At 36.0% G+C, this 21,382-nt stretch overlaps 4 protein-coding genes across 9 annotated transcripts; 3 read left to right on the plus strand and 1 right to left on the minus strand.

Annotated features, from left to right (window-relative positions):
* Positions 1-430: 430 nt before the first annotated feature.
* On the minus strand, positions 431-6,167 carry LOC105175876 (DCD (Development and Cell Death) domain protein). 3 transcript variants are annotated; one of them, XM_011098507.3, is made up of 4 exons: positions 5,882-6,167; positions 4,500-4,796; positions 4,224-4,340; positions 431-4,125 (listed from the first exon to the last, which is right to left on the minus strand). In XM_011098507.3, exons 2-4 carry the CDS (start codon positions 4,779-4,781, stop codon positions 1,006-1,008), a joined length of 3,519 nt encoding a protein of 1,172 aa, XP_011096809.1. In that variant the 5' UTR covers positions 4,782-4,796; positions 5,882-6,167; the 3' UTR covers positions 431-1,005. The 3 variants fall into 3 exon arrangements, with proteins under 3 accessions (XP_011096809.1, XP_011096808.1, XP_011096807.1); XM_011098506.3 differs by having other exon boundaries at positions 5,824-6,167; XM_011098505.3 differs by lacking the exon at positions 5,882-6,167 and having other exon boundaries at positions 4,500-5,817.
* A 2,922-nt stretch (positions 6,168-9,089) lies between these two features.
* LOC105175950 (Tetratricopeptide repeat (TPR)-like superfamily protein) lies at positions 9,090-12,707 on the plus strand. Of its 4 annotated transcripts, none has more exons than XM_020698263.2 (8): positions 9,090-9,243; positions 9,838-10,022; positions 10,109-10,341; positions 10,483-10,732; positions 10,921-11,066; positions 11,146-11,351; positions 11,538-11,662; positions 11,797-12,707. In XM_020698263.2, coding segments are annotated over exons 1-8 (1,722 nt in total). In that variant the 5' UTR covers positions 9,090-9,241; the 3' UTR covers positions 12,372-12,707. The 4 variants fall into 4 exon arrangements, with proteins under 4 accessions (XP_020553922.1, XP_011096896.1, XP_088732276.1 ...); XM_011098594.3 differs by having other exon boundaries at positions 9,116-9,321; XM_088876150.1 differs by lacking the exon at positions 9,090-9,243 and adding an exon at positions 9,328-9,609.
* A 472-nt stretch (positions 12,708-13,179) lies between these two features.
* LOC105175878 (Single hybrid motif superfamily protein) lies at positions 13,180-15,952 on the plus strand. Its single transcript, XM_011098508.3, has 3 exons — positions 13,180-13,377; positions 13,958-14,217; positions 15,616-15,952. The coding sequence occupies exons 1-3, from the start codon at positions 13,299-13,301 to the stop codon at positions 15,742-15,744; spliced, it is 468 nt and encodes a 155-aa protein (XP_011096810.1). The 5' UTR covers positions 13,180-13,298; the 3' UTR covers positions 15,745-15,952.
* Positions 15,953-16,328: 376 nt separating this feature from the next.
* On the plus strand, positions 16,329-20,824 carry LOC105175879 (chaperonin 60 subunit alpha 2, chloroplastic). Its single transcript, XM_011098509.3, has 8 exons — positions 16,329-16,576; positions 16,665-16,842; positions 17,242-17,363; positions 17,455-17,662; positions 17,742-17,887; positions 18,407-18,713; positions 18,836-19,287; positions 19,711-20,824. The coding sequence occupies exons 1-8, from the start codon at positions 16,517-16,519 to the stop codon at positions 19,999-20,001; spliced, it is 1,764 nt and encodes a 587-aa protein (XP_011096811.1). The 5' UTR covers positions 16,329-16,516; the 3' UTR covers positions 20,002-20,824.
* The last annotated feature ends 558 nt before the right edge of the window (positions 20,825-21,382 follow it).

The following is a 21,382-nucleotide window of genomic DNA, read 5'->3' on the forward strand; positions in this document are numbered from 1 at the left end:
ACAACACTTTTCTCTTTCTTTTTTTGTTTTTTAAATTTGAAGAGAGCATAATATAGTAAACAAGATAAGATAATTGGTAGTGTCAAATGTCCTATATCCTTATTCCTATCTTTATGACATTCAAATATTCTAATTCTAGCCGCATTCCGGACCACGATCACATCCACATTATCCACTTTTGTTCTTACCACCACCAAAGGGGAAAAATGTCAACTGCCCCAAGGTCGTTAGCTTGCTGAATGGTGAGTGGTTATGGGGTCATTAGAAGCTTCAGGCTGATTAGCAAAAGTGGGGAAATTTCAAAGATAGAGCAATAAATTTCATGTATAGCTCAAGCCTCAAAATTTAAACTTTGCTAGAAGTATAAGCGAAACCATTGCATATGAAAAGTAACTGGAAGTGTTTCGTCACTCAGCATGACTCAACAATATTCCCAACATCACCTCTCAGTAACAAAAGGATTTCCCGAAAACAATGTCAAAAAATAATTTCTTCAAGAAATCAGTCAAGATCGAAAGTGATTTGCTCGCTGCCTCAGAAGCAATCACCCATACAGCCAGGCAAAAGACAAAATGTGCAGCTGCTAATACAATTCGTCAGCTGTTGACACAAAACTCTATTAACACCAGAACACTTAAAGCTTAAAGTAGTTATAGTGCAATCTACATGCTAAGGAGAGTTGACTGGAGTTTGGGTCTGCTAAAAAAAACAGCTTCCTGAATACGTATACTTCAGTTTATTCTCCACAAAAAACAAACTGTCCTGTAATCAGCGCAAGCAATAGTCAAGAAAAAGCCCCATCATAAAACCCTAGTCAGCTCTCCTGCCTGGTAGCTTTGACAAAAGCAAAAGATACATCTTACTCCAGGCCTTGCATATTGCCAAATTTTTCCAGCAGTCACTCAACTGGCAAAAACTATTTAGCAACAAAAAACAGCTGCGATGAGTATAAGGAGACTTCCAGCGACGAACAAACTAAGCCATCTCAAGAAATGCAGCTCTCCTTCACTGAGAAGGCTCTGTACCTTTTTTGTTAGTTCTTCTAATTTTCTTTTTACTTTTCAACTTGCTGAACTTTTTCTCCTCTATAAGGTTGTTCCTGCAACCAGCACCAAGTCTGAGGCCTGCTGACTCCTCCAGGTTCAAGCAGCTGACAATTGCATCATTATCTTTGCACAACATGCCTTCATCAGAAGTTTGAGTACAAGAACTCTCACACTGAGGTTTTTCATTGAGTTGAACTGGCGAAGTACCGATTTGAAGACCTACAGCGGGTGTTTTATGTCCTCTGAACTCATGGCCTATGGATGGCAAGAGGTGAGCTTCTAATTCCTTCTGCTCCTCAGGATTTGACTGCTTTTTTGTATTGCAGCCGGTGGATTGATTAGTGCTTGAAGCTAACACATTGCGTAATTTGGTATCATTACCGAGCATCTCAGCTCCACATATACCGAAGGCTCTGTCACGACTTTGCTTATCATCCTTGTTAAGGACCCCCTGACCTGGAAGCCGTAAATTTTGGTTGCTGCATTTAATGTCACTAGAAGATTCAACTTTCCTAAATACAGGTCTGATCAATTTTTTGCGTTTCAAAGTCTTCTTCATGGAGCTTTCAACCTCTTCACTAATGCCAGTAATCTTATTCCCTTCAACTGAACAGATACTACTTCGAACAAAGCTTTTCTTTGTTTCACTGCGACGCTTAAAATCCACCATTCGAGTTTCCTTATGCATTTCATCAATATTCTCTACAGTACCTACACATGCATTATTCAGCTTTTTCTTCTCCAGTCTAGAGTGATTACTGTCATTATGACTCTGGATCAGTTCGTCCATCGCATTTTCTCCATGTTTAGCTGCTCCAACTACTCTGAGATTCCTCGGTGATGGATTATTGACCTGCTGCAATATATCCATGACTTCATCAGCTGATGCATCCATATAACAGTCATGACCATTAAAATGACTATCATTTCTCTCTTCACCAACATGAGATTCTAGTTTGCAATTCAACCGAGTAAACACACTTCTTCTTTTTACATTGGAGTTAAAATCTGGAGCTTTAGAGATTCCATGGTGCTCCCCAAGATTCATAGAGCGAGAGTTTCCAAAGCAATCACTTTTATAACTTGCCAAATCTCTTTCTGGGTGATAAACACCAACACTGTAATCTTTTGATGCAGAGCCAGCTAAATCTTTACCAACCACAAAGTTCATATCCTGCCGAGGAACATCCTCGATCACACGTTCTGATGCTGTAGGAAGATTCCTAGCAAATATAGAATGACTTTCACTTGATCTGGAGGCATAACCGAAGAACCTCTTTTCTCCTTCGGTATTACCACGATCAGATGACTGCAGAGAAGTTAAAGAACACTTTGGAAACAACAAGCCTTGGTAGTTACCTGGAGGGGAGGCATTCAGATTCATGTGCATAGACAAGTCAGCGTTTAGAATAGAACTAGTGGGTACATGAGGCAAGGAACTTTGGTGCCCTGATGTGTTTAATTCTAAACCTCTATTTCCACATTCAGGTGAAATATCTAAGGATCTGCTAAATTTTTCGGACTCCAAGAAATATGGTGGCAAAACAGTATTAGACAAGGAGTAAAAGTTCCCTAGAGAACCAGGCTGAGGATGATTTTCCCGCACTAAGCTAGATATCTTATTATTTGCCGTGGATGCTCTGCATCCCTGAGAGAAATTGGGTTTTTCAGGTATGTAAGGGACAGCTCTGGTAATAGTTGCATCACCAAACTTTGAGTGAGAGGGGTAAAAATCACGAGTTACAGTTAGCTGAGAGAGCCCATTTTCTGGTAACAATTTATCAGAAAATGAAGACAAACTTTGCTTTTGCTTGGAGAAAGAGGGGTACTCCCTCGAGTTGACAGGTTTAATAACAGTGTGAATATCCTCTTCATTGTCTACTCTCTCAATCTTTCTAAACCTTCCATGATCAACTACTCTTCCATCAACAATGGGAATATACCCAGTGTTCCTAGCTAAGGTGGGTGAGGAGAGAATGCTGTCCATCATACTTTCATTTAATCTCCCTTCCACAATCGGATACTTCCTCTCTTGAATAATCCTTCGACCACAGTTCAACAGGTGTGCAGAATTCTCGGAAGAGAAATCTTGTATAGAAGAAGTGCCAAAATCAGGTTGACTCTCGATTCTGTCACTTACTGGAAATATCCCAACTGAAGTTGTATTTCTTACTTTATGCATAAGCCTGGCAGAGTGTTCAAAGGCACTGACAGGGCTAAGATCACAATTCAAAAGATTTTTACTTTTCAATTTCCAATTCATAGAGCACTGGTGATCATCTATCAATTCTCTTGCTGGCCTTTGTAAATTCAGGTTGCCACCACTATAGGACATATGTTTAACACTATCACAAACACTTTGTCCTCTCTGTATACGATGATCCAACAAGAACCGATCATCTTGATGCTTGCTTTTGTCCAAAGGCTTTCCATAGTGGTCGTTTGCAAACACCCGCCCAAAACTATTACCGATGTTATATTCACCAAACAATCTGTTCCTCTGCATAACCCTATCATCGTCATTGGTTCTTACATTCAGTGGGTCCATCGTGTACTCGGGAGAGAGAACAGGATTGCAAACTTTATCCACTTGCTCTTCATTCCGTACCCTCTCAACTGTCAATAATCGGCGCACATCAGCGAATCTTCTTACCTCATCATCCGAGGAATGCTTTGGAGAATCAATGTGAAAGGGCCTTAGAATTCCATGGTTATATATGCCATTTTCTTCCAGATCATTTGTAATTAACCTGACATCGTTGTCTATTCTTCTCCTTTTAGCCAGAATATCTCCCTCAGCAAAAGGACGTAACTCCCCTTCAGTATTGACCACATCATCCATCAAGACTTCATCTTCGTTGGCTCTAGCCAGTGAGTTTGATTGATAATCACAAAATACAGCAGAGTTAAACTCGTCATATTGGGTTGGTTCTATGTATTCTCTCTCACTTGCAAATCTGTCATCACCCACCAGTCCTCTGTCCTTACCAGCTGCTCCAACAAGTACTTCTGCCAGCTGATAAGAGGGAATCTTATTTTTCAATTTTCTTGAACTGAATAAAGACAGAAGCCTGCGGACCTAAATATTTACAGAAAGGAAGTTGGAAAGGGAATAAAATTCAGCTGTATTCATCTCCCTGAAATGGAAAATATAACAGAGCGCAAAGCTAGTCAAACCTGATCTTCAGACAGACCAAAATTAAATTTCTTTGCAGAAAAATAATTCTCTCTAATAGCATCTCGAAACTCTCTCTCAGGAAGTGGATCACAGTACCATATTGGTGTGAAACAAACCTGGGCAGGATAACATAAGAGTACAAACAAAAGAATAAAACACAAATGTCAGGGATTCACAAAAGAAATCACAGATTAAAAAGGTGATGAATTTCCCACCTCGAATAAAGAACCCACTAATATAGTACAAAAAGAACAGGAACATGAATCTTTCCATACCTGCGCAGGAAAATGCTTTCCTGAATATTTAAATCCATGTGGAACAATGTCCATTGCACCATCAGTAGAAGCCTGATAAACCCCAAACAGCTGTCTCTTCTCAAATTCAAACAGGAACAAGACCATGCCAGCTTTAACATGTTTCACAAATTCAGCCTTAGAAGATGGTAGTGCAAATATTCTACGTCTAAAGCACTCTTTCTTTGTCATGGCATTTGACATAAAGATTGCACCAAATTCAGGAATACTTCCAGCAGCCCCGTTATCCTCATCAAATTCCATTGGACCACCTGCAAGCTGCCCCATCAAGGAATTTGAGAATATGACGTCAACAAGATAGAGATTAAATTATATAAATCACTTCTTTCTCTGCCTCTTTTCCAGATGACAGACTCTAGACAGAAAACTCAATCAACTTAATGGACCAAAGAGAAATCAGCCGACCTAGAAAGTGTCTCAGATGTTTTGGTTGTTCTTTTGTTTGGGGTGATTGGAGGGTTAGGGGGATGAGGACGTTCCACAGGAGCAGAAAGGACAGTATCTAGTAATGAGAACCTTTTAATTATCAAAAGTTTCTTCGTGAAGAAAAACTCAATTCATTGGGTGGTTGCTGCTTTGCAATAATATAAATATTCAAACATTGACAGTCCACTCCAGTCTACGGCTTCACATCCAGAAACACCATTTTAACCTCTAACATGTGTGACTCAGGATGTAACCAAAAATTTTGATGTGCTATGACTTCTTTTTTCAGGTTAGCAAGAAAGCAATATATTTGTTTTCTTTTTCTATTCAAGTCCAACAAAAAATTCCTTTAGACTTCCCTCAGCCTATATTATATGACATACACCATCTACTCAACCTGCCAATCATGTGTGTAGATGAGATAACCAAGAAAAAAAAAAAGGAATGCTCGGCACCATAATGTGAATAACATATTATGGAGGTATAAAATTACGAGAAGCTATTAATTTAATTATTTACGAGTCTCATGAAACTGAGAAACGGCAAATAAAAGAAATCCTTTCATATCATCAGTAACCAAACAAGAGAACAGCAGTAGTGCTGCAGTGTCAATGATAACACAAATGTAGCGAAAGAGAATATCGATCCTTCAAAAACCAAATCATATGAACAAAAAGTCAAAAACCACCTCCTGGTTCACGGAGTTCAATGCAAATAATATCCCAGTATGTGATCAAGACATAAACAGGTCCAATCAAGCACGCTACCGAACACCATTAATCATCGAAGTAGTGGTTATGGAAAAGGTGAAAACACACACTAAAAAAAAAAAAAAAAAAAAAAACAGCAGCAATTCTACCGAGACGCTAGGGTTACTGAACCAGTGAAATATCTGAAAACATGTGAATCAGAAATACCCAAATCTTCAGACTCTATCGTCCACTTCAAATCCTTTTTTCTCCGAATACCCAAATCAGATGATCGTATGTTCCGAGTTGGAGTAAAGAGTAAACAGAGGAAGAGGTGAAATATTATTAGCCAAGGTTATTACTTGCGTATGTATAGCCTATAGGGGAAGGAGCTGGGTATTGCGAGCGGTTTTGGTTAGAGAGAAAGAGAGAGTCATGGGAGGTGTGGGAACGTGGGGATTTGGGTACGGCTGATTGTTTGGGCGGGGCATTAAGCGGACCGTGACCGCCTCGGCTTCGGATGCGTATGCATATTATAGTATTAGTTGCAATTTGCATCATCTTATTTCATTGAAAAAATTGCACCTACAATCCCTTACCTAATCATTTTTATATACAAAATTACTCATTTTTTTAAAAATTACATACACATAATCTATTTTTTTGCTATTATAAATAATTTCTGTAATTATATAAAATATATGTATATTTTATATAATTAGCATATAGATTATAGGTATAAATGTAGCTATTCTATTTTATTATTAGTTTCATCGATCCTATTTTCCTTCATTTTGATTAAAATAAAATGAAATACAAATATATATATATATTAAAAATTATAATATTACAATAAAATTATAAGAGAATCTATGTACTATTAGATTCCATTTGATTTATGTAATTAGACATGATATGATTTATATATTTAGTTGGCATTATTGGAGTTCGATACTAATACTGAACTCTATCTTATTTATAAAAATCTATAAAATAATGGATCTCATCAATAAAAAACCTAGTTTATAATAAGCTAGTTTTAAAAATATCTTTTTTTGTTTGACCTTCCACTTTCCTCACTCTCTTGCTACCCTTATTGACTTTTTTCGCCTCTTCCGCTCTTTTTTTTTTTTTTTTTTCCATCTATTTATTCCACATGAATAACCATCAGATGATTGAAACAATCGTGGAAGTTCCTTTTTTTTCCCTATATGATTAAAAACTCGTATTTTCCTATATATAAAAATAAAATAATATCGTAATAAGTTGTAAAATAACAGTCTAGTCACACTGGAGATGAATGCAAAATAAATATTAAACTTTAATAAGGATAGAGATTATTAATTAAATAACTTTAATAATCATGAAAAAGTGTAAGATACCTACTATAAAATAGAAAAATAATAAAAATAAACATATTGATAAGTGTTAAGTTTTGAAATTGTTTAATGAAAATAGAAAATAATTATACAAATAAATGTTAAATGAAATACATACCTGTTGATATTAAATAAATGTGTTCCTTTTTGTAGAAAAGCAAAAAATAATAAAATATGAAAAAGATTAATAAATTAAACTATAAACAAATATATTCACGGATTCAACTATAATATACAGAAGAAAAAATAGTATACAAAGATAAATATATATATATATATATATATTTAAACAGAAATAAATACTAAGTGAAATAAGTAGAATTAAACAAATAAATGATAAAGTAAAACATAAACCTATTAACACCAAATAAATCTATTTCTTCTTGTACAAAAATAGAATCAAGCAATCATCATAGAATTATATATATATATAAACTAACACCATAAGATAAATAAATATTAAAATTTGATAAAAAAAAAAAAAGATATTGTAGTGATTATTACCTCAGTAATTTTCAAGTATCATGAAAAATAATATCATGATAAATAGCAAAGTTAATAGTATAGCCATACCAGAGATAAGTATAAACATAAATAAATAGTAAAATTTAATAAGGCTATAGATTGTTAATTAAATAATTTCAGTAACAATGAAAAAAATATCATGAAAAAGTGTAAGTTTCCCACTGCAACATAGAAAAATAATAAAAATAAGCATATGGACTACGGAGTGTCGAGTTATAAAATTATTTAATTATATGAATTCAATTATAATATTAGAATAATATTATAATATTATAATGTTGTATAAGATAATATATTATAATATTATAATACAAATAAAATTGGTCATAATGTTGGAGATAAGATTTTTGATAAGTACAAAATAAATATTTAATATACTTAAAGTAGATGTTCTGACTAAGAAAATTTTTTCTTGATAAATAAATAATTCAATTATAATATTAAAATATATAAGATTTCAGATAACTACAAAATAAATATTGAATATATTCAAAAATAGATAATATTTATAAATATGAATTAAATTATTAATTCATAAGAAATGAGATTCTCTAAACCAATGAAATTTTTTCTTGGTAATTAAAAAATACAAAAACATAAAAAAGAAAAGAAAAGTATTTGATCAAAATTGAAGAAATTTGGCTAAACTTCGTTCTGCCGTTTTGAAAATTTTAGTTTACTGTTAAAATAGTTTTGGCAAATCAAAATAAATAAAATATATATATAAATAAATATAAAACGGTGTAAGAGTCACGTCACTTTACGTTGTCCTAAGATCGTGATGGCCTCCCTCTATGCAGGTACTATCAGCTCACAGAAAGATTAGAAAACTAGATCTTATATTACAGTTTCAATTTAAATTAAAAATATTTATCCGTATCTTGGTATGAATTTTTTACTAGTCAGGTAGTATTAAAGGATGTAGCACACAAAAGTTACGTCTGAAATTAATTAAAAAATTTAAAATAGTTATTATTTTTATCTTAATTGAATAACTAGAAAATATATATTAAAAAAATAGTTTAATAAGAAGAGAGATGAAAGAAAAAATGGGTGAACATTTTTAAAAGAAAAGAGGAATGAGAGAAAAAAAATATAAAAAATGACGAGAGAGAGAGAAAAAAGATATTGCTGAACTATTTAAAGATAATAAATAAAAAGATTAAGATAACAGGAGAATGATTGACAATAATAAAAGAGTAAAAGTTTAAACCCTCATTTTTCCGAGAAACGAAAAGTAATGTAGAGAGAGAGGGAGAGAGTGTGTAATCCATACCTTTATATAATTAAAAAAATTATCTTTCGATATTTTTAATTATTTGATATATTAATTTATTTTAACCTCTGTTTTTCTCTTTCGTTCTCTCTCCTCAACTTCGCTTTTCTAGAAAAAATCTACATTTTTTTTCTTGTCTAATTTTTTTCAGTAAATTTGGCTAATATATATTTTTTAAAATTATAATACTTTTGTAAAATCTATATTTATTTTAATGAATATCGTGGCCCTGAGCGTATAATCTTTATCCGACTATGGAAGTAATTGAAACTAAATGAAAAAATTGAAACAGAAAAAGATGAAAGGCAAAGGAGAGTGGAGGGGAGGAAGACAGAGAGAGAGAATCGTCTGTCTTGTAGCGTCTCTGATATTTTAAAGACGTTATCTCTTTGCATTACACATAGCGGCATGTATGTACATATAGATTTTAATGCACATATGAACATCAAATATAGATATAGATACTGAACTCATACTTGCGCACTCATGTGAGCCTCCTCTTTTGTTTCCTTCAGTTTCTTGGCTGTCTTCTTTGTTTTATTTTTATTGAATAAATGAACACTTCCTTATACTCCAATTCTACTGTCAAAGTTTTCATATGGTTATGTCTTTGTTTGTTATCTGCTGTAAAAGAATTGTGCGGATATGTTTTCTGTATCTTGCCCAAGAAATTTGCAATTTCAAGAAATACATATTATCTGGAGTTAATTGCCTCAAGATTTGCTTTCGGTTGTAAAAGATACACAAAGAAATGATCAGTTCCACCATGTGTGCAGGTTTCTTGCAATTCTTGTTTTTTTTTTCCCCTCGTTCAGATGCTAATTTGAGCATGACATAGAACAGCGAAATTTGAGCAGTTAGACTGATCCTTTGTAAAAAGCACATGGTCATGTTTGTTTATTATTCTCTCATTCTCTACATGGCTCCTCTTTTATCAAGGAAGAAGAAAGAAGAGTACATTCTGGAGATTACCATGTAAATTTGCCGTCTCCCTATTTTTGTAGGTTATCTGTCAAGTGCCCTGCAAATTACATGATCGTGGGACAAAGACACTCTGCGTGTGGGTTCAAGTGGAGAGCAAAAGGTGCTGGTGTTGAATCTACTGAGAAGTGGAAACGTGACAGCCTTTACATTGACAAACGTGGGAAATTCAGAAACTTCAATCATAAAAAGGTTTTGAGAAAAAAAGGTATCAAATTATTTTGTTGATATGTGCAGACCATGCAGATAAACACAGCTCTTTCCCTCTTGTCTAAAATCTTCATTGTGTTGAAGGTGGTTCATTGAGGGGCCAAGGATGGAAATATGGATCTGGATTTGTTGATGGAATTTTCCCAGTCTTGAGCCCCATTGCTCAAGAGATTCTCAACTTTCTGCACAAGGAAGTCGACGTAAGTAGAATATGGTCTTCCTTGGACAATTTGCCTCCCACCAACACTACTTGGGATGACTTAATCAGTATAGCAGTTTGTCTTCGTCTCAAAAAAAAATGGGATCCAATCATAGTGGTATACAACTCTTTCTCCTTTCCTTTCTTCCCCCTGAATATTTCTTCATCTTCCTTCATAGTATTTGCTAAACTACAAAGACTTACAGCATATTCATTTTATTTGAGTTGCTTGTCTATAACATTGGCAGCACATTTTCAGACGTGTGAATGGATATTGCAAAGGAGCTCCTTCAAGCCTGACATAATTTGCTACAATCTACTTATAGAGGCTTATGGACATAAACTACGTTCCAAGAAGGCAGAATCCACTTATTTAGAACTCCTTGAAGCTAGATGCATTCCGACTCAGGATACTTATGCACTTCTTCTAAAAGCATACTGCAAATGTGGTTTGCTGGAGCACGCAGAAGCTGTCTTTGCCGAGATGCGAAAAAATGCCTTTCATCCTAGTATGTCTTGATATTGTCCATGGTCTTGTTATCATTTTTAGAAAGAAAAGAAACATACTATTAAGAATCTTGCCTTTTGCTTTTCAGTAAATTTTCTGTCAGCTTTATAGATGATGAATTCAGACTGGATTGTGGCCTATGAAGCTCTTTGGGATTCAGCGTAATTGTAATTTATTTAACCTCTTCAGGCGCCATTGTATATAATGCTTATATCGATGGGCTATTGAAACGAAGAGATTCTGAACATGCTCTTGCTATCTTCCAAAGGATGAAGCGAGAGAACTGCGAGCCAACCACTGAGACTTACACACTGATCATCAATTTGTATGGGAAGGTGATCACTTATGAGTTTGTCCATTGGTCTTTGAACAAAATTTCTTTTCTCATCATTCTGTCTATTGTTCTTTTCACAGCAAAACAAATCTTATATGGCCTTAGAGGTGTTTCGTGAGATGAAGAGTAGAAAGTGTAAACCGAATATTTGCACTTACACTGCGCTGGTGAATGCCTGTGCAAGGGACGGACTTTGTGAAAAGGCAGAAGAGATTTTTGAACAATTGCAGGAAGCAGGGCACGAGCCTGATGTGTATGCTTATAATGCCCTCATGGAAGCTTACAGGTAATTATCAAACCAACCCCGGTTTGGTGAAGATATAATCTGACTTTATTTGTGGTCATAATAAAGCAACTGATGAATAGGTGAACAGAATCTATAGATCAACCTAGTCGCTTTTTGGTATAAATCTACGAATCATTTTCAATAGACTTGTTGAAGATGTAATGCTGTCGCTTTCTTTCTTGACAGCCGAGCTGGTTTTCCTTATGGTGCTGCAGAAATATTTTCCCTCATGCAACATATGGGATGCGAACCAGACAGAGCCTCATATAACATAATGTTGGATGCTTATGGGAGAGCCGGTCTTCATCAAGGTATCTGCACCTTGAATCCAGTCCAATTTAGTGAATTATGAGTCCGATGCTCGTCTGTGCAGAAAAAATTATAGTATTACCTAAGACTTTTACTAAGTCAATAAACATACACGAACTTGTTTTGGCTCTTCTAGGTGCGCAAGCTGTGTTTGATGAGATGAAGCGTCTTGGAATAGAACCAACCGTGAAATCGCACATGTTGCTTATATCAGCCTATTCAAGAATGGGCAACGTGCTAAAATGTGAGGAACTCGTGAACCAGATGCAAGAATCAGGGATCGAGCCGGATACTTTTGTTCTCAATGCTATGCTGAACTTGTATGGCCGTCTAGGCCAGTTTGAGAAAATGGAACAAGTCTTGACCGCAATGGAAGAGGGAGCATGCAAAGCCGACATCAGCACGTATAACATCTTGATCAACACATACGGACGGGCAGGATTTGTAGACAAAATGGAGGAGCTTTTTGTGTCACTTCCCTCCAAGAATTTGAGAGCGGATGTTGTGACTTGGACCTCCAGACTGGGAGCCTACTCTAGGAAGAAACAATATAAGAGGTGCATAGAAATATTTGAAGAAATGATTGATACTGGTTGTTATCCAGATGGAGGAACTGCCAAGGTGCTGCTCTCTTGCTGTTCTAATGAAGATCAGATTGAACAAGTCACAACTGTTATTAGAACCATGCACAAAGCTACTCTGCAGTCTTGACATATATATATATATATATATATATTTACAATTGTCAATTCCTGGAATACACGTGGCGAGATCACAACGGAGGATGGACTGTTTCCTGGAGGATCAACAACAGGAGATCATAGCCCTCACACCAAAAGTGGGCAACACTCACCATACACCAACACCAACTCATGTTGTTTTGCTTTTGCTGACACATCACCCACCACCATTCTTATTTTTTAATTAATTTCCAACTACAATTTTAATAATTTGTCTCCTGAGATGTGGGTAGGTAGGTGATTTAACTTAATTGTTGTTGCCCACCAATACCATCTCTAAGTATATGCACTAGTCACAATTACATGATGCCCTCTTACATACAACAAAATTTACTTCTACTTCCCAAACATTTCATTTCCACCTAACCCTGAAAACCATATCATTGTTAGCTCTACTTACCAAAATTCGAAATTAAACTTGCCAACCTTTAGTTATAGTAAAGGAAATTCGAATAATTAAAAAATATATCAAACTCTAATACAATTTTAAAACTCTTGAAAATATTGATAGGTAAAGATCAATATTATAGTGTATTTTGGGTAAAATAATAAGAAAAAAAAAGGAAAATCTTGCGTATTTTGATGAATTAAGGGGATATATAAAACATTCTTTGTGAGGCACAATTACGTTAGTATGATTAAATTTTAAAAAAAATTCAAGGTGCAATTTGATAATTATAAGTTAATGGGGGTCTTAGAGAGATTTCAAAAATCACGAGGGAGTATAAGTTTTATATAGGGAAATAGGAGCGGTTTTAGGTAACCCTTTTCCTAACATAGCCGGTTCGGTTTCCGTAAAAACACAAAAACCAATATTTAACAGAGGCAAACAAAGAGAGAGTGCGGATCAGCGCCACCTTCATCTTCATTGAGGAGAGTTAAGCGGTGCGTTTTGAACATGGCGTCAAGGTTGTTGTGGGCAACGAGGGCTGCTTCATTCCTTAGGATCTCTGTTCCTTACAGAGGTTTTGCCACTGGTGTGTTTATTCTTACATAACTCCTGTCCGTTTTTCTTTTCTTAATAGTGTATGGTTTTCTTGATTTGCCTTTTCCGGTTATATGAATCTTAATCATGCGCTCTTCTTTTGAATTTGTTTTTAATGAAAATATTGTGATCTGTTGTTCTTGGGAAGAAAGATCTGGTTTATCGAAATATGAGTTTGTGCTTTAGATCAGTGGTAGATTATTGCTGGTTTCTTCGTTGTCGTCCTTTTTATGGACTCTATGAAAAAGTGAGTGAAAAGTTGTGTTATACGATACTAATGTTGAAGGCGGTTGCTGATTACCATAATGCTTGTCTCTGTTCTGCGCCATGCCCCCGCAGTGTAGTATGACTCACTTGCCTCTTTCATGGAGGAAGGACATCTTCTTTGTTGTCATGCTCTTTCTAGGATCATACTGGTCTTGGTGCACTCGGATTTCGTGGAAACTTATGGCTTTTCTGTTTGTGTAGAGATTGGCAAAATAATTCCTCCCATTACTGACACCATCAAGTTTCCATTTGATCTTTCTTATGCATTTTCAAGATGTTAATATCTTTCCTTTCAACCAATGCAGTCATCAAGGATCTAAAGTACGCAGACTCTCATGAATGGGTGAAAGTTGAAGGTAATTCAGCCACTATAGGCATTACCGATCATGCCCAAGACCACTTGGGTGATGTTGTGTATGTCGAACTACCTGAAGAGGGGGCTGAAGTAACACAAGGTGCAGGCTTTGGTGCTGTTGAAAGTGTCAAGGCAACTAGCGACATTAACTCTCCTGTTTCAGGAAAAGTGGTTGAAGTGAATACAAAACTCAATGATTCTCCTGGTCTGGTGAGTCTTTTTGGACCAGATTGTGATTTCTTGTGTCTTATCTCGTTGGGTCCATTATTATTTTTTTCTCTTTCATACTATCCATTTGTCCAAGGCTACAACTCAGATTTGGAAGAGCAAATTAAAAGAAAGCTAATGGAAGAATTTTTTCCAATAGAATTTATCAAAAGAAGCCAAGAAACTAATGAAAAGAAAGAGACCCATAAACTGCAAGTGGGACTTCCTGTTCACTGGAGAGTAAATATACCTTACTTCTTATAACAGAAACTAGTTGTAATCTGGAGTAGCCTTGAGCCAGTGGAGAATTAATGATTATCGTTTTGGTGCTTCATTGCTTTCTTTCCACAAAAATTGTGTTCCTTAATAGGCTTAAAAAGTGATTGATGTCTAGTGGTCTAAGTGAACTGTCCTTAATACTTCTCACTGTCAAAGTTTTTACATGGACATCCTGGTAAGTTGCCAAGAATTGCCGTCACATATTTCTCAACTTTCCTCGGAGCTAAGTGAATTAGTTCTTCTATTTCTCGGACAATCTTGTATGGTGGCCCTGTGAGTCCTATAGAGCTATTGTGCTAATCTTCTGTTGTATTCCCAAGTAAGGCCTCTCTTCCCCAGAATGGATGAAATGCCTTGGACTATTGGATATGTGCAAGTCATTGTACTTATTTAATTGACAAGGATGTTTGATGTGGTTGCTATGGGTATTAGATACCACAGTCCTTCCACATCTTAGAAATTTTCTCAGGTTTCTGTAGGCTTGTATCCAGTTCAAATAGTTTTGGTGAAAATATTTTCGCAAAGTTCATCACTCCCATAATATTTATTTGATGGTTGCCTGGCTAACAAGCTTTATGCTTTCCTTTCTCCACCCTAATATTCTATTCGGAAAGTTCTTCACCATGATCGCAAGTCTTCATTTCGCCATTGGTAAAATTACATAGTATTCTGCAGTCTTGTTGTGCTGTTACTGCACTGGGTTTCTATAATCTTGTAAATTTCCCAACGCGCTACATCCCTATTGACTTTATCATGGCCTCGATTATGAGTTGCCACGATTAACCTAATGCGTTGGTGGCAACTGGCCACTGTTTAGAGGTCATGATGTTTTTTCTTCTCCATATTGACTCAAAAATAAGCTCAATATTCTAGTAGAAGTCACTTCTAACTTGCTTTCGACACCATGATGTTTGTTAAGATCCTTTACCCTATGAGCATTTCGGTGCTGGTTAGAATTCTGTGCATCGAATGCTGGTGATAATTCTGTGCATCAAATATCACAAACCGTCGCATCTTAGCATTGATGTTCTCCTACAAAATATGATATTGGGTATTAAGTATTTGAGCGGCGTGTCCCTTGTGATTATCAATTGCACTAACTTTATTAAACCTCCATTTTAGGTTAATGCAAGCCCTTATGAAAATGGATGGATCATAAAGGTGGAGATGCAAAACGCGGACGAACTGAACTGCTTAATGGACCCTGATCAGTACTCCAAGTTCTGTGAAGAAGAAGATGCCAAGCACTGAAGAATGAAGGGATCATTTAAAGTCCAAGGCCATGGAAAATTTTCCTCGGTTGTTTTCTTTTTTCTTTTTCAATTTCTTTCTTGTGTTAATGTGTTCAATCGTAGGATGATTAGCCACTGCAACCATTGTCCTCCTCGGATGACAAAACATTTAATTTCTATGTTTAATTTAGTTTGAGGAATAAAATTTTGTACCGTTGCATTTGCAATATCTGAGAAAAGCTAAAACTGAAATATGGTTAATCATGGCCACAATATATTTTTGTTTATCATTTTCAGAAATTCAAGTTCAATTTTTTAGTCAAAATGTGACATTTGTTCACAAAACAATTACAAGGTTCAAGATGTGCTTGTGATTAGATGATCATACTCATGCCATAAATTTTCAACTAGTAAATTTCTTTTCTGACAAATTAAATGTGTAAGGAAACTTTGAGAAACACTTTTAAATGATTGAGTACTTGGAAATAATATTATACACCTTACGCTATATTCATTTAGTAAAATTTTTCTTCATCGTTACCAAGGAGATTTAGAAACCTTTTTTTTGGTTGAATTTTCCAATTATAGCCTTATTTCTGTTCGTAAGAGTCGCACACCGGTGTCTACAAGCGGAAAAACTAGTTGAAACTGAGTTTATGCAAAAATATTAACACGATATACTGTAGTGAACGAAATCGTTTCCGTCCGCGTCTTTGGCTTTGCCGATAAACCCCCCTCAAAACCCTACTGCCGTTTGATATTTACGAACCACCACCAGAGCAGAGCAGACAATGAAAATGTCATTACCATTTTCTTCGCCACTATTCTTGCTTCCCGAACCTTTGTTCTCCGTAAGTCATAGGTTTATTTTCGTTTCACCATTTCTTTCGGTTAAATTTCTCGGAAATTTTCTTTTCAACTTATATTCAATTTGTTTAGGAATCCCGTGGAATATCTAATTCACATGGGTTATGGAGAAGGAACACTGTGAAGAGACCGTTACTAGTGGTGAAAGCAGGTCCGAAGAGAATAGAATTCGACAGAAAGTGCAGAGATGCTCTGCTTTCTGGGATCAATAAGCTTGCCGATGCTGTTTCTGTGACCCTAGGACCTAAGGGTGTGTATAATTTTATAATTCGCCCTTATTTTATATTTTTCGACATTTTCCTGTTGGAAGGTTTCTTGCAGAGCTTGTTTGGAGTCTCTGAGCCTCTGGCTTATTGGTATTGTTCGAGGCTGTAACCCGTTCAGTGCTGCACTAACACAAGCCCGCAACGAATGGGTGTTATTGTTCATTTTCTGAGAGCTTTTGGAAATGGATAATTAAGTTCACTTTTTCAGTTTATCTTTTCGTAGACTTAAAAAAGCGAGTTGTATGGCCTGGTGTTTGTGTTGTATCTGTATGTTGCATCACTTTTTAATTGTGATGCATTGGAGTTACTCCCAGATGTATAATAGTCATGCAAAAAGATAGTGCACTGATGATTTCCTATTGGCTTCTGGTTGAATCATGCAGGGCGAAATGTGGTCCTTTCAGAGTCTGAGACACTTAAAGTGATAAATGATGGTGTTACCATTGCCCAAGCTATAGAGCTTCCTGACACAATTGAGAATGCTGGAGCAGTGCTAATCCAAGAGGTCAATCATCCAAGCCATATAAATTTGATGTGAAATAGAATCTGATGCATTCAATTCTGTAATAGTACATTGATTGATTGTGGCTCTGCAGGTTGCAACAAAAACAAATAGGTCAGCTGGTGATGGTACAACAACTGCAATTGTATTGGCTCGAGAAATGATTAAATCTGGATTGTTGGCTATCACAAATGGGGCTAACCCTGTTTCTTTGAAAAAAGGAATGGATAAAACAGTAAAAGAATTGGTCAGAAGTTTGAAGGAGAAAAGTTATGCTATAAAAGGAAGTGATGACATTAAAGGTTTTGTTTCCCTTCTTTCTCTCCATTCAGCTTAACAAATAATCCTATTCTACGTCGTTTATTTTTGCCCTTTCTACAGCTGTAGCTTCATTATCTGCTGGAAATGATGAATATATTGGGGACTTAATTGCTGAAGCTATTGAGAAAATTGGTCCCGATGGAGTGATATCGATTGAATCTTCTTCATCGTCTGAAACTTATGTGACAGTTGAAGAAGGAATGAAGGTAATTTGTATAAACTAATCCAACTTTCACATGACAATTGCCACCTCTCTTTTCTATCAACTTCATGGCATTAGGAACTTAGCATTCTTGGGTGCCTCTTGCTGCTGCATGACCTACTCTAGTGTTTGGATGGGAGGTAGCTGATAACTGAGCTGTTTGCTAAAGTCCAAATAGAGGTAATCTTGACTAAATGAAAAACTGCCACTTTACCTTGGAACTAAAGTGTCAGTCACCATGAATTTTTTGAAAGACTTGGCTAGGCAGCATAAAAAAGAACTTTGATGTTTGTTGCCCTTGCATTGTTTTTAGTCACCATTTTGAGCTTATGGAAACTGTCAAGATCGGAAGACTTGAGGTTCAGGCCAAATTTAAGTTGAGACCAATTCTAGGAGTTCAGTTAATTCTTCAAATCTGAACTTTAACTAAATCCCCTTCATTCTCATTATACAATAGAATTTATCTTTTCCCTTGTGTTTTCATTATTTTCTTGATTTCTCTTCAGGGATTCTTTTCTTACAGATAGATAAAGGGTACATGTCGCCGCACTTTGTGACAAACAAGGACAAATCTATAGTGGAATTTGAAAATGCAAGAATTCTGGTGACGGATCAAAAGTTATCCGCTGTGAAACATATTGTTCCTCTGCTGGAAAAGGCTACACAATTGAGTGTCCCTTTGCTGATTATTGCTGAGGATATATCAATCAAAGTGCTGGAAACTCTAGTTGTGAATAAGCTGCAAGGTGTGCTTAATGTTGCTGTTGTGAAATGTCCAGGATTTGCAGAGGGGAAGAAAGCAATACTGCAAGATATTGCGCTTATGACAGGTGCGCTTCAGTACTAATTATCAATTTCAGAAATTTGTAATCTTATCTGTGTTTTGTGTTTCAGATGTGATTCTCTTCATTTTTAACTTTTTTTTTACCATTGTGGCTGCTCATTTACTCAGGAGCTGATTTTCTTTCTGGAGACTTGGGCCTGACTCTTGAAACTGCAACTTCTGATCAGCTTGGTATTGCACGGCATGTAACCATAACGAGCAATTCTACCACTATAGTTGCCGACCCGTCAACGAAAGCTGAAATACAAGCAAGAATTATGCAGATAAAGAAAGATCTTGCTGAGACAGACAGCAAATATCTGGCAGAAAAGCTTAGTGAGCGGATTGCGAAGCTTTGTGGTGGAGTGGCTGTAATCAAAGTTGGCGCTCATACAGAAATTGAACTTGAAGATCGAAAACTAAGGTTAGAGGACTCAAAAAATGCTACTTTCGCAGCCATGGCTGAAGGTGTGGTTCCTGGTGGTGGAGCCACCTATATACATCTATCAAAGCAAATACCTGCACTAAAGAACGTCTTTCAAGATCCTGATGAGCGGATCGGTGCAGACATTGTTGGAATGGTTTGTACCTGTTCTTGTGTCTTTCTTGCGTAGCATGTTTGCCTTACGTATTCTTTCAGCACGTTCTTGCAAAAGTAACTTAAGTTAAGAGAGAAGGAACTGTGTGGTAGTTCTGGGGTCACATCTTCTGATATTATGGCGCAATTTCTCGAGCAATGGCAGGCAATGATGAATGTTAATATATTCTTATTTTCAGTTGTATCTGAATATTATGCTTATGCTTTGGATGTGATTCATGTGAACACTTTTGCACTGCACGGGTTACGTCTCGGTGGTAGGCTTTTTTGGTTGCAGTTCGACATTCCATTTAGCCTGTCCATTTTCAGAAATTTCTGAGTTTGTTATTAGTTCTTCTGTATAGGAGAACTCTATTTAGATTTTCAGTTTACTTCATAAAATCCTTTCTTTGGTGATGGATTTCAGGCGCTTCTTGCACCTGCAAAATTGATTGCAGCAAATGCAGGAATTGATGGAGCTGTAGTAGTGGAAAAAATAAAAGCTTGTGATTCAAGAGTTGGGTATAATGCAATGAACGGGAGATATGAAGATCTTATGGCTGCTGGAGTCATTGATCCTTGCCGGGTTACACGATGTGCACTTCAAAATGCTGTCTCTGTTGCTGGTATGATCCTTACTACTCAAGCCATACTGGCTGAGAAAATCAAGAAACCTAAGCCACTCGTTCCTGATGTTCCTGGTATATCTCCTCCCTAAAGATTTGAGTTATGAGAAAATTGTAGAGCTATACAAGAAATTGAACGCCAGAGAATCAGCGGTTTCCTCATTGTTTGAGGCAAATTCCTATTTGTTAGTGCAAGATTTATGGTACCACATTAGAACCTAAAAAAGTCAACCACAGGAGGATTTTTGGGGAGGGGACATCAGTTCCTTTCTGTTGAAGGTGGTCAATTGTGCAGTCCTGCTCAGATAGTACATGGGTAAACATTCTAACGTCCATGAAAGAAAACTTGGCATGCTTCACATACATAAGACACGATTTGATGCTTTCCTGTATGAATATATAATTCTCGTTTCGTTGGCTGTTTGAAAAGTGCGATGACACAACAATAAAGATATTCTGCCTGACTTCTACGAATTGAAAACGGCAGATGGTAGTGCCAACTCCGAAGAAATTGTGATATGATGGGATTGTGGATTTTCTGCTGGACAGGTGGAACTCAACTAATCTTGAGGACTGACCATACAGCACACAATTCTCCTTGTGTTGAGTTTTGGTGAAACATCGTTGTTTATTTCCTTCTATCTTTTCTAGTGAATGACCTATTTTTTATATATATATATATATACATATACATTGAGAAAATGATTGGTGGACGTAGGCGATCATACTTTGGTTAAGCCTACGATATTAGAGCTATATATTGCAGTCTGCGCGACAGTAAATAGACAATGATGCAGGCTTGATGTCAAAGCCAAGTATGTTGTCCGCAATTTGGAGCGACGACTTCCTTAACACGCATCAAGAACCACTTCCACTTGACATATATTATAATATTACATCATTTTTATGTCATTATTCCCTTTTCCACTATGTGAACGTCATTTTATTCTTCCCTGATTATTAACTGGGGCTTTACTGGCAGTAATTCCAAAGAAAATTAGTCTAATAAAAATAAAAATGCTGACGTCTGAAGAGGTCAAAATTAATTTTGAGGATGATAGAGTTGAGTTGGATGCCAAGTAGAGGACGAAAAATCATTACTAATGCCATTATTTGAGATTGATTATATGTAATCATGTTACCCTGAATGCAATTAGGATCAACTTTAAATGTCATCAATTACATCTAACATCATAATCGAAATCGTTTCGGCCTCAGTGATGTGATTCTTTTTACATTGTTTTCCTATGCCCGGTAAAATTGATGAAATGAAGCAAATGAAATTTCCAAAGATTGGTCACTAACATCAAGTAATTTTCTTAACCCAAGTTCTACTGTCGATCTATGTCTGTAATTTTCCAATGAATTATAATTGGTAGGCATTAAAATTCAAACATTGTCCTGTTTCAATACTTGATTCTGAAGTTAGTAATCATTATGTATTTTGGATAAAAGTATAGCAGTAGTAATACA

The sequence above is a fragment of the Sesamum indicum genome, linkage group LG12, assembly GCF_026168435.1.
Source record: "Sesamum indicum cultivar Baizhima isolate 11 linkage group LG12, ASM2616843v1, whole genome shotgun sequence".
NCBI classification, from domain to species: Eukaryota; Viridiplantae; Streptophyta; class Magnoliopsida; order Lamiales; family Pedaliaceae; genus Sesamum; species Sesamum indicum.

Excerpts from the sequence above, each read along its gene's own strand:
- LOC105175950 (XM_020698263.2), top strand. Across the intron at positions 10,023-10,108 it reads AAAGGTTTTGAGAAAAAAAG|GTGGTTCATTGAGGGGCCAA; the intron begins GTATCAAATTAT and ends ATTGTGTTGAAG. Across the intron at positions 11,067-11,145 it reads TCATCAATTTGTATGGGAAG|CAAAACAAATCTTATATGGC; the intron begins GTGATCACTTAT and ends TTCTTTTCACAG.
- LOC105175878 (XM_011098508.3), top strand. The coding sequence starts at position 13,299 with ATGGCGTCAAGGTTGTTGTGGGCAACGAGGGCTGCTTCATTCCTTAGG. Across the intron at positions 13,378-13,957 it reads TTACAGAGGTTTTGCCACTG|TCATCAAGGATCTAAAGTAC; the intron begins GTGTGTTTATTC and ends CAACCAATGCAG. Across the intron at positions 14,218-15,615 it reads TCAATGATTCTCCTGGTCTG|GTTAATGCAAGCCCTTATGA; the intron begins GTGAGTCTTTTT and ends CCTCCATTTTAG.
- LOC105175876 (XM_011098505.3), bottom strand. The coding sequence starts at position 4,805 with ATGGGGCAGCTTGCAGGTGGTCCAATGGAATTTGATGAGGATAACGGG. Across the intron at positions 4,341-4,499 it reads GAAAGCATTTTCCTGCGCAG|GTTTGTTTCACACCAATATG; the intron begins GTATGGAAAGAT and ends TATCCTGCCCAG. Across the intron at positions 4,126-4,223 it reads TTGGTCTGTCTGAAGATCAG|GTCCGCAGGCTTCTGTCTTT; the intron begins GTTTGACTAGCT and ends GTAAATATTTAG.
- LOC105175879 (XM_011098509.3), top strand. The coding sequence starts at position 16,517 with ATGAAAATGTCATTACCATTTTCTTCGCCACTATTCTTGCTTCCCGAA. Across the intron at positions 17,364-17,454 it reads GAGCAGTGCTAATCCAAGAG|GTTGCAACAAAAACAAATAG; the intron begins GTCAATCATCCA and ends GTGGCTCTGCAG. Across the intron at positions 17,888-18,406 it reads CAGTTGAAGAAGGAATGAAG|ATAGATAAAGGGTACATGTC; the intron begins GTAATTTGTATA and ends CTTTTCTTACAG.